Genomic DNA, 12,064 nt, shown 5'->3' on the forward strand with positions numbered 1-12,064 from the left:
TGCAAACATGAAGATGCTGTTTTACTATCTTGTTTTTTTCATTCTGGAAGATTTTTGTTATTGGACAAACAAGATTACATATAGATGTACATATAGTGTGCAAAAGTTTAATTATTTTCCAAAGATAGATCAGAGAACATTTTTGCCGCTATGACAAAAGGTTTTCAGACTGAGATCTTCTTTTTTTTCCCACAAAATATACTATTTTAATTTAATGATTTTTAAATCCATTGAAAACATTGAACTTTTTTAGCATAAATGTATTATGTCAATGAAAGTATGAAATGTTTATTATTAAACTTCACGCGGAATATTTTTGGCCAGAGGAGGCGCTGCAGAGCGAAAGCACCGGATCGTGAACCGGAAGAGAAACAAAACCGACTGAATATTCTAAACAATATGGCTGCTCCCTATGGCTGTCATGCCGAGCTGAGAAAATAGTTCAGTTAGAACTATTTTGACTTTTATGTTAGTTTTGCAGATTGTTAAAGCTGGGTGTGAGTTGGTTTTATTCGGAGCTAACTCATGCTAGCACCGAAGGTTGTCGGAATGGCTGCAGCCTTCAGAGGGAAGGTCAGACAGATGGTCTATCTGAGCCGGAGACTGTCCACCCAGGAGCAGCCTGGACCTCCAGACTCTTCCCCGGAGAGCCAGTTACCTGCGGTCAAGGTGCGAAGACCGAGGAAGGATCCCAGTGGCCATTCCGTGCTTCTCTTCCCCGGGCAGGGTAGCCAGTTTGTGGGTATGGGTAAAGGACTGACGAAGTACCCCAACGTGAAAGAGATGTTCTCCGCAGCGCAGGAGATCCTCGGCTACGACCTGCTAACACTCTGCCTGGAAGGGCCGGAGAAGGAACTGCTGAAGACGGTGCACTGTCAGCCGGCGGTGTTCGTCACCTCTCTGGCTGCGGTGGAGAAGCTGCACCATGAAAACCCAAAGGTCACACAAACTGTTGTTTAATTACCATTTCTGTTGAGGTTTAACTCAAAATAAAGTAGAAATACATTATAGTTTTCACCTGTTTTTCTCAAGTTAAAAGTAAAAAGTAAGCGTTCAAGAAATTCCTCAAAAAAAAGTGAAAAGATTACTCATATCCTATCATCTGATTTAATATTTTAAAATGATGTCATCAGATTGATGGCATCATCAATCTGTAATGTATATATAAAAACATACTGATATTTGAAAGTTTTCCCCCAAAAACCGTGCTAAGCCCAGTGGTTGGGTGCTAGTCATTCATCCAGCGGCCCGCTGTGTTTTTGAGTTAAAAAATGCTTAAAGTTGACAAGAAATTTGAAATTATCACTTGATAATTGTGTATTATTGGAAGGTTGGAAGATTAATATCTGAACACCAACTATAAAGTCTTAAAAATGCAAACGTTAAAAAAAAAAAAAACTTAAATAAGTATTCCTAAGCCTGGTGGGGGCACATGTAAAGCCTGTTGGCCCGCCAGGCTTATAATACACTAACAGAAACCCTGATTTGTGAGCATTTTCCTCTGGTCTCAACAGGCTATTGAGACGTGTGCCGCTGCTGCAGGTTTCAGCGTTGGTGAATTTGCTGCTCTTGTTTTTGCTGGAGCCATGAACTTTTCAGAAGGTAAGCATCACTTTTTGTCAAAGATGTATTAATATAGTGAAAGTCTGACGAGAGATTCTTAAAGTTTTAATGTATTTCCTTCTGCTGCTCTTCTAGCTTTGTATGCAGTGAAGGTGCGTGCAGAGGCCATGCAGAAAGCCTCTGAACTGGTTCCCAGTGGGATGCTGTCGGTCGTTGGCAGACCACAGGCTCATTATAAATACGCCTGCCTTCAAGCCAGAGAGCACTGCAAGAGTCTGGGGATCGAGGATCCCGTTTGCTCTGTGGCCAACTATTTATTCCCTGATGGCAGGGTCATTGCAGGGCACAAACAGGTACGAACCGTCGCTGTTCAGCTATAGATTTGGCACCAGTGGAATATTAATGTGGCTTTGGGTTTTGTTTAGGCCCTGGACTTCCTCCAGCAGAACTCGCGCCGTCTTGAGTTCATCAGGGCCAAACCTCTCCCAGTTAGCGGAGCGTTCCACACCGAGCTGATGGCGTCGGCTACCAAGCCGCTCAGAGAGGTGCTGCAGCAGGTGGAGGTCAGTCAGCAAACGTTTCCTACACTACAGGCTACACTTCTGCTTTATTACATCCACCTAACAGAACTAGTTTTCTAATTGTTCTGATTACTCTAGTTCTTTTAATTTGTGCCCCTTCTGATGTGTTTTCTGTTGCAAACATATTAAAATTGAATTGAAGGGAAAATATGCCTGTTTACTGTTGCTGTTTTATGTACATGGGGGTAAAATAAAATGAAATCACATTTTTAAAAGTTATGAACATGTTCCCCAAGTTAATTACAAATGCACTTCATTTTTTACATTTTGTTTAAACAGTTCCATTTTTATTAAGAGAAAAATATTACAATTAATAAAGCTACAAATTTCTGATTAGACATAATCACTTTCCTGACATAATAAACAAGCATGTTTTATATTTTATATTGGGGGATATGAAAAGATTAAATAAAAATTACCCACATTCTCGTTAACTACTGGGAATTGTATACGTTGTAGTTTATATAAAAGCCAATCAGTAAATAATATTTTAAAGAATTTAAGTAAAATGTGTCAATATAGTATTATGTAGACAAATTCTTATGAAATGTATAAATATTCTTGGATAATATATAATAATTTCACTATCTACTAAGTTATTTTATGTATCCTGAGCAACAGCATAGCGGGAAATAATTTAAAATGTTAATTTGGCTCATAAAGTATGGATCAACATTTGATTGGTTACCCGACATAGTAAAACATTTTCGACCAATCACCTTTGCTCTAACAGTGTTAGCTCCGCCTACTGAGTTTCAGCGTTGATTATATCGTTTAAAATGCTAGAATATAATTGAATAAATATAATAATTGAATCATGAAATATTCTGTTAAAATGTAGGGAGTCATTTTTTTAATATATTCTTGCATTTTTAAAAACATTTTATAGTTTATTATTCATGCATGATGCATAGCTGTCCAGTTCATCCAGCTGCTCTACATAACTAAAGTTTATATTGAGGAATGTTTATTTACAAAAGAAAATGCCTTTCTTTTTATTCTTTTGGGCCTGCTCAGGTGCAAAAGTGTAATTTTATTGTCAATTTTGTTATTTTATTATGTGTTTTTTTCTCTTCACTAGTAGTAGAATTGTTGTTTTTAATTATAATAAATAAAGTAATTAAAGTTGCATGTTTTTTTTCTCCTTTATTCGGTTACCATATCAACAAAAAACACACCTAAAGGACTACAATGGACTCTTTTTTTTTTTTTTTTTTCACATTTAATTTAATTTTATGTGTTTATATCGCAATAATAATACTTTTTAAAACATTAAATAATTTTCCAACATTATTTCCCTTCCAGGTGCGACGCCCCGAGATCAGGGTCTACTCCAATGTGGACGGAAAGCGCTACATGAGTGAAAGCCACGTTCGCAAGCAGCTGGTCAAGCAGCTGGTGTCGCCGGTGAAATGGGAGCAGGCTCTACATGAAATCTACGAAAGGTCGCAGGGGGAGAGCTTCCCTCAGACGTTCGAGGTCGGTCCCGGGAGGCAGCTGGGCGTCACGCTCCAGAAGTGCAACAGGAAGGCCTCTCAGTTGTACGCTCACGTGGACGTCACCGCAAGCGAAAAGTGACTCTAACGTTGGAAAAGATTGTGTATAACCATGTATTTAATGAAATGTTTTTTTTAAATAAACACGCCAGTCGGTTTTTCTCATCTTGAAGTTTATTTGTAAGACGTGGGGAAAAAAACAAACACAAAAAAAAAGCCTCGTCAAATCCGCAACAGAAAGTCCAGCTCCCGTCATTTCATCACAAGCAAAGCTACACATCGTTTTGTAAAAACCTTGGCCTCTTAAACCAGTAAGAAACTGCAAAAGACTGCAGGCCAGCAACAGTCCAGTCATGAGAAACATGCTTTCTGATATCAGTGCAACGGCAAAACAGCCTTCCAGTGCTACAATGTTCTGGCTTTTCAGGAAACTCTTTAAAAAAAAAAAATAATTAAACCAATCTGGAGGTGCTTCAGTGAATTTAGCAACACAGTTTTTTAAGCTTTATTCTAAGGAAGGCGTTTCCAGTCTGTCGTTAACATCAATACAGCTCATGGAAATGGTATAAAAAAAGAAAAGTAAACAGCAGAAACAAAAATCAGCATTAATTTGAAATCAAATGCAAACTTAGTTTTTTTTTTTTTTTTTTTTTTTCATCAAACATACTCAGACTTTCTTTGGGCCTCTTCCCAGGCCTCCTCTTACATCCACAATCCACCAAAAATGCTTGCTGTTGCCAGCAGTGCTACGGCCATGAGTGCTCCTCTGGTCCAGCCAGGCCAAGCCACCACTTTTAAACTGCTCACCTTGAAAATGATAAAAAACAATGTGATTTTACAGTATTAAGGGAATAGGTGTTTTAGAGTATCTGGAAAGGTTAACTGGATAGTCTGTCTATCTTTAGCATTCATGACAGGCTGTGCTGAGCACAAAGTTTAGCAAGTTTTCTTTGGGAAACCCTGCGCTGCAGTGAAGATCAAAGAATTACCCAGGTTGCCTTTGCCTCGGCTCTGAGGTTCCCCGTCCCGGACGTAACGCTGACAATCCAGGTCTTCACCGGAGCCAACAGGCTCTGGAAACCCCACAGCTGGTTGTGGAGATCCCTGTAAAACACCAACCAAGATAACAACCAAAAACATAAATATCCAACTAGAAATGTGAGATAAAAACAAAACAAAGCATGTTTTTGTACCTGCAGATGATCCGTGTCAGAGTCCGGGCAGGTCCCAGCAGGTAGAGAGGAGTTGGCGGCCAGTTCGGATCTCTCCTGACCCGCTCCTGGTCCAGAAGGTCTCCGATTTCAGCCAACTGTCGACCAACGACCCTCACTGCTCTGTCACGGATCCTACACCAGGAAGATAGAAAACATTAAAACAATAAAACGTCTTTAAAACCCAATTGTTTTGAAGACTTGATCAAATCCGTTCTCTTTGTCGTGTTTGTTGCTGGTACAACTCTTCCCACATGACATGTTTACATGGAACAATGTGCTCAGTACCTGAAACAGCAGCAGGGAGTGTCCGTACTGTACCTGAGGTTCCCGTCCGCCATCTCTCCAGGTCCAGCCTGGAGGGTCACAGCACGGCTTGGATGTCTGGTTTGTTCCACCATCGTGTTCTCTGAGCAGGAGCGACATTTTCACATGAGTTCCTGTTAAATTATTTCGATCAACCACCACATTGACAATGCAGGATGGAAAGAGCCTGCACGTGATCATGCATTATCTCTGGACTTCTAATGTTCATAAACAAGCTGTGTAAACAAGAGAACATGTGACCAGGATGGGTGGTGCTTGTTACCAGGGAGAGAGTCCGATTAAAAAAAAAAAAAAAAAAATCTGAGGTCTGAAGTGGTGACTTCATCCTTCTGATGTCTACTGCTGCTAAACTGTTTCACTTCCCTAATATTTTTTTGAGCTGATGTTAAAAAGTGTTGCTCTAATAATGTTTTTGGAACAGGACTTGTCAGATTATGATTATAGGTTTTACTTTTAACCTGCTGTGATCACCTGAGCTGAGATCAGACCTGTTGTTCTCATGCTCTTTAATGCAAATGCCACATTTCCATTACCCAAATCAACCAAACGGCTCTTTTCTCCTCTCAGCAAGGGGAACTACAGCATCACCCACCTCAGATAATCCCCCATAAACTTTAAATAGGTTTACAATTTTTAGACAAATTTACAAAAAAAGTATTTTTATATGTAAACGTGAGGTTTTCGTTCCCCTAATATCTTTTTTACATCAAAAATACCGTGAAATGAGTTCAACAAGAGCAAAACTAACGCGGCCTGGAAATAGCCGCCTATAGCAGTTTGCTTTAGTAAAAACAAAAAACATGAAGTCATTGCTCATGCCTAAAACAAACAAAGGTCATTTTTGAAAACCACACTTAAAAGGATTAGATATTAACCCTTCAACTCATACAGTTTATTTGCTTATTCATTTTTCAAACACGCATTGTGTCTCATTTTGTAATAATACTTTATTTGAATGTTTATCGAAAGTAAAACGCTGGCAAGTAAACAGGTGCACTCACAGTGAAAAAAGAAAGTAAAAATACCTTTAATGTAGATTAAATAGGACGCCGCCCTGTAATAAATATAAAACCCATCATCATTAGTACTTATAGTTAGTTATAAAATCAAATAAATAATCGAAAGGTGTTTGTACTTACAGCAGCGTCCTTTAATCTCGTTGCTCTCTCAGGTAACTACTGCAAAGTACAATTGGCCACGCCTTTACCTGCTGCTATCAAATTTGACCATTAGGGGGAGACAGAAACACCGGTTAAATACCAATTGAGTCGTAATACGTTATTAATTTTGATTTAAATATAGGCAAGAAATATATTACTCTATAACTATTTCTTACTGAGAATTCAACTTTCTTTTTGTATATGATCAGTTCAGTCCACTTCAGTTGTTTTAAATATGGCGCTGATTCACAACAAATGCAATCCTAAGGCATTTTAAAAGACAAACAAATATGGGTTATAACAGCTAATCAAATTATAACACTCATACAGACAGATTTAATGAAATTTCTCCAACACGTATGATGAATTCAACATTTTTTGGCACTCTGCAGCCACCAGCCTGTTGTTAAAAATAGAAACAGTGAAATAGTGACCCCCTGTGGTAAAACGTAGCAATGACACCCCGCAGTGACATCACTGCGTCCTCCGTTGCTAGGTTATTCTCGTAACGCAACATCTTCTTAGCGTTCCCGAGACACACCCTTTTCAAACATTTATATTAATCATGCGGTATTTCACTAGTTGCACAGAAATTATCGGGGTTTTAGCTCGAAGAAATGCTTCCTTGTAGTTTGACCGTCTTGGGCGTTGTCGTCACCGCTTCACGTCGTCGGAATCAATAAGTGCCGCCACAGCAGCTAACATGGACGCGGCGTTCGCTAGCTAGCTTTCAGCTCACGGTGATGCTTTACAAGCTGCTTGGCCGTAAAACTGTAACGACAGTGGGATGAGAGTGCATCCCTGACCCGGATGATGGCCGCCCAGTCTCTGCAGCAGTCCGGGGAGGATTCAGCAGCCTGCTAACGGAGCCTGTCAGAGCAGCAGATGCTGATGACTGGATGCTTCCTGGCACTGATTTGCAGGTAGCTGAGTGTGTATAAATCTTAAAGCGGATCCTAAATGATCTCACTCACATGTCAGGTTGTATTTTTATGAATATGTTCGTGAGTGTTGTATGTTTGATGTTTGTTGACATGTTGTTTTGAAGGCACCATGGCTGGGAAGGTGAAGTGGGTGACAGATATTGAGAAGTCAGTGCTCATCAATAACTTTGAAAAAAGAGAATGGGTTCAAGTGACAGAAAACGAGGACTGGAATTTCTACTGGTAGGTTCTAGAACCAAAACATAATTTAAAATACATCTAATTAATAAATAAATAAGTTAATTTTGCTAATTAAGCAAGGAAAAATATCTTATGTAAGGAAAAACAATTACTTTTTCTCCAAAATAACAATTATATTCCCTCTTTATATCTGTTTATACAGTCAAAGTAGTAATCTCAATAAAAAAAAAATCTTATCTTTAATTTCAACGCACATACAGTGAAGAGAAAAAGTAAATAAATAATTGTCAAAGAGAAAATCTTGAATCCTGGCCTGGCCGACTTCCTCTCAGTGAAAAAACATAACCGTTTGTTTAATTGGTATTTCTAAATTACTCTGAGGTTTGTGTTTTTATGATTGTTCATCCTGCATGTCTCCCTTTCTGCCCTAAAGGACAGGCCATTCAAATAAGGCAGGAAATGGATGAAAGTAAACAGCTGCTCTGCTTAAACTTACATCTAAACTAATATTCCAACACTTAAAATTTTTCAAAAAATACAACATATAACGATTTCTAAGAAAAAAGTGATGAAATGATATTTAAAAATGTGTGGCACACTTTTCAAAGAACTTGTATATTATTAACCCTTTACTTTATGTTTCTGTGAGGTTTAAATTTATTATCCTGGGCTCCTAGCCACTCTTCTAAATGGAAAATATACGATTTTATTTCAATGTTAAATAAATTTTTAATTTTTCCATTCTTTCTGAAGCTAATTCAAAGTGTTTCTTTAGAGTTTGCCTGCTTTTTAGTTGGTTTTATAAATTTAATTAGGAGTTTATGCTCTTTTCTCTTACTAGGAAGAATTTATTGAATATTATAATTAGTTTGGTGGGAGATAGTCCAGTAGTGAAGCTGTTCTCTTGATGCTCATCGTGCAGGATGAGCATCCAGACCATCAGGAACGTGTTCAGCGTGGACACCGGCTACCGGCTGTCGGATGAGCAGCTGGTCAACCATTTCCCGAACCACTATGAGCTGACCAGGAAGGACCTGATGATCAAAAACATCAAGCGCTACCGCAAGGAGCTGGAAAAGGAAGGAAGTCTGCTTGCAGAGAAGGACAAGAACGGAAAATACATTTATCTGGGTAATCTTCCCTAGAGGTGGATTTATGTACAGGCGTGAACAGTCCTGATGTTTTTCTTTATCCTTGTGCAGATTTCGTTCCTGTGACATTTATGCTCCCGGCTGATTACAATTTGTTTGTGGAGGAGTTTCGCAAGAATCCGTCCAGCACCTGGATCATGAAGCCCTGCGGAAAAGCCCAGGGGAAGGGCATCTTCCTCATCAACAAGCTGTCGCAGATTAAGAAGTGGTCTCGCGACAGCCGGACATCCACGTAAGTCAGGAAGCGCGTTCCTTTCAAGCTTTGGATGGAGAAAAACAAAGAGTCATCATGGTATTATCAGCGGGTGTTGCTGCTCCGTCCTGCCTCCAGGTTTGTTGCAGCATCCAGCGGTAAAGAGGCGTATGTGATCTCTCTGTACATCGACAACCCTCTGCTGATTGGAGGGAAGAAGTTCGACCTTCGGCTTTACGTTCTGGTGACAACATATCGGCCGTTAAAGTGCTACATGTAAGAAGCACCTTTCAAAACTGCATCCTGTTTATGCGTCAATTATCCACCCAGGAAATCACCTGGTGTTTAACAGATGATATGAATTCGAACAAATCAGTCTGATCTGATCCGTTAGGTACAAGTTGGGGTTCTGCCGGTTCTGCACGGTGAAGTACACACCCAGCACCAGTGAGCTGGACAACATGTTTGTGCATCTCACTAATGTGGCCATCCAGAAACACGGGGTGAGTTGTCATCAAAAGGAACATTTTCCTCAACGTAGGTGAAGCACAGATCAAAAATCATACAAAAATCAAGTACTGTCACTTTAATTTGAAGCTCTTGTGTTTATTTTGCTCGTCTTATAGTTCCACAAATACGGCCGCTCATTTAGATGAACTTCTTCTTCATCATTCAAACCACCTGTAGAGACTGAGGTCGAAGTTATTTGAATCCTCTCCTACCAAGACTAGCGGCTCTTAATTTGTGTAACAGTTGAGTTTCTTTTTAGTAAACTCGGTTTTTATTGGTTGTTTAACCAAACAAAACAGCTGTCTGCAGTAGGCAGTATTCACGTTCTAACATAAAGATATTCAGAGCTATGCATTCAGATTTACTCAGACATTTTTGGAGCAGCCAGCCCCATCTTTGGCTAATTGTTCTCCCTAATTTTTCCCCATCTTTTTTTTTTTATTTTTGTAAAGTTTGGACTGGTTAAGTATTTGTTACTCATTTTCACTCTATCAGAAATGGCAGAATCAGCTCAATTCTTCGCTGGAGGGCCTTCCAATAAGTTAAAATTTTTGTTCATGACCAGAAAATATCTCTGTGATTTACAACAGTTCCATTATGTTAATGCAAACCTGTATCCTGCAGACTAGCTAACCGCTAAAACACCTGCTTTTAGTGGCGGCAACTGTCTACTACTTTCTCTGATTCAACACAGAGATGTAGGAATGACACGACAGTTTTCCCATAAGTAAAACACATCGAAAACTACTTTCTTGTTATTTTCAAGGTCGTTATATTTCTTTTCGGGGTTTTTAAATCTTCACAGAAAGCTTCACATTTCTGGTTTAACTGTGTTTTCCAAAAGGACGACTACAACCACGTTCACGGGGGAAAGTGGACAGTCAGTAATCTTCGCTTGTACCTGGAGAGCACAAGAGGAAAGGAGGTGACAAACCGGCTGTTTGACCAGATCCACTGGATCGTGGTGCAGTCACTGAAGGCGGTCGCAGTAAGTTTATAGCATGAATGATTGAATAAGAGAGCGACAGTTGCTAATTTCTGATTATGTTTCCTCTAATTCCGACACTTTGCTGGTTACATTTCCTCTGGTTTCTAAATGCTTCTTTAGCATAAACCGTCTTTAAACTTTCTCTTTCACACCACTTTTTCACATTTTGCCACAAAACCACCACAAACATCAACGTAATTTATTGTAAATGGGCTGAATGCAAATGGACGCCATACCTGAACCTTCAGAAGTTTTCTAAATCCTTAAACTTTGCTCTAATTTGTTCTGCTTTCTCACATTAAATTGCAACGTAACACACTGAAGTTTGTGCAAGACGTGTGAAAGCTTCTGTAAATATTTATTCCTCACTCTTTCGTCGCTGGGGAAGTCTTGCACTCACTTATCCATATTGTGTAATCACCTTTCAGTGTGCTGAACCTGTTTGCAGATACTTCCGTGAATGCACCTCTAGCAGAAAGCAGAAACCTTTCACCAATGAAATATTACACCTTTTAAAAGCAGAATGTACGTGCAGAGCTGCAGGTGCTAAATAAGTATTTTTTGTTATAATTTAAACTTGTGCAGGCAGAATCCGATACCTTTTATGTTGTTTTCAATGTGACAAAAGGTCGTCTGATTTCTATGAGCTGTAAAACCACCTGCATGTCTTTGTATTGTTTTTAGCCCACAGGACACTAAACACACTTCCTTTTTTAAATAAGTGCTCTTACTCACTTCCTCTCAAAGGCATCAAAGCATCTGCTGCTAATAGATGTGTGGTGTATTTATACTCTGGTTGTCTAATAACAACTGATAAACCAAATTAAAAATGATCCATTTTGCTCATTCAGTCTGTGTTTTCTTCCCTGTTAGCCTGTGATGAACAATGACAAGCATTGTTTTGAGTGTTATGGGTATGACATCATCATCGACGACAAGCTGAAGCCGTGGCTCATCGAGGTGAGTCGTTTCTCCAAGCGAGTCGCATTGAAATGTTTTCACCTCGTAATTTGTGAAACGTAAAACCTTTAATGCAAAGCTGGGAACCCGGTCTGAGCAACCGGGTTTATTTGCAGTCTTCTGTTGATCTGGGTCTTTTTTTTTTTTTTCCAATAAATAGTTGGAATACTGTCTGGATCAATACTGAGAAAATTACTTCATGCTCACTGTTGGGTACAGTGGAGGATCTGGGGTGTCTGTTGCTCTTTTAAAGGCCCTAAAAAAACAGGAGATTTAAAATAAAAGAAGAAGAAAGAAAGAAAGAGATGACAGAAAGCAGCTTCTGTCACTTTAAATATTCTGTAGACATATCTGCAGAATGAAACCAGCAAAAAGAGAAAGATGGATGGATGAATATCAGAAGGATGGATGATGGATGACCACTGAATGAATGAATGCATGGTTGGTTGGTGGATGGATGGATGGATGGATGGATGGATGTTGGATGGATGGAAAATTGTTGGATGGATGGATGGATGGGTGGATAGTTGTTGGATGATGGATGGATGGATGTTGGATGGATGGAAAATTGTTGGATGGATGGATGGATAGATGGATAGTTGTTGGATGATGGATGGATGGATGGATGTTGGATGATGGATAGTTGTTGGATGGATGGCTGGATGTTGGATGGGTGGATAGTTGTTGGATGATGGATGGATGGATGTTGGATGGATGGATGGGTGGATAGTTGTTGGATGATGGATGGATGGATGTTGGATGGATGGAAAATTGTTGGATGGATGGATGGATGGATAGTT

At 39.4% G+C, this 12,064-nt stretch overlaps 2 protein-coding genes across 2 annotated transcripts in view; both read left to right on the forward strand.

Annotated features, from left to right (window-relative positions):
* Nucleotides 1-344: 344 nt before the first annotated feature.
* Nucleotides 345-4,088, forward strand: mcat (malonyl CoA:ACP acyltransferase (mitochondrial)). Its single transcript, XM_015036268.1, has 5 exons — nt 345-939; nt 1,515-1,602; nt 1,699-1,916; nt 1,989-2,126; nt 3,450-4,088. The coding sequence occupies exons 1-5, from the start codon at nt 526-528 to the stop codon at nt 3,720-3,722; spliced, it is 1,131 nt and encodes a 376-aa protein (XP_014891754.1). The 5' UTR covers nt 345-525; the 3' UTR covers nt 3,723-4,088.
* Nucleotides 4,089-6,526: 2,438 nt separating this feature from the next.
* The window catches only part of ttll1 (tubulin tyrosine ligase-like family, member 1), a 17,661-nt gene continuing 12,123 nt past the window's right edge, over nt 6,527-12,064 (forward strand). The window contains exons 1-8 of the mRNA XM_015036267.1: nt 6,527-7,261; nt 7,387-7,504; nt 8,385-8,593; nt 8,665-8,845; nt 8,945-9,082; nt 9,201-9,309; nt 10,161-10,304; nt 11,178-11,264. Coding sequence (XP_014891753.1) covers nt 7,392-7,504; nt 8,385-8,593; nt 8,665-8,845; nt 8,945-9,082; nt 9,201-9,309; nt 10,161-10,304; nt 11,178-11,264 — 981 coding nt within the window. The 5' untranslated portion in view covers nt 6,527-7,261; nt 7,387-7,391. The remainder of the gene's footprint in view (nt 7,262-7,386; nt 7,505-8,384; nt 8,594-8,664; nt 8,846-8,944; nt 9,083-9,200; nt 9,310-10,160; nt 10,305-11,177; nt 11,265-12,064) is intronic.

Source organism: Poecilia latipinna, unplaced genomic scaffold, assembly GCF_001443285.1.
Source record: "Poecilia latipinna isolate Pla-1442-1.1 unplaced genomic scaffold, P_latipinna-1.0 Scaffold363, whole genome shotgun sequence".
NCBI lineage: Eukaryota > Metazoa > Chordata > Actinopteri > Cyprinodontiformes > Poeciliidae > Poecilia > Poecilia latipinna.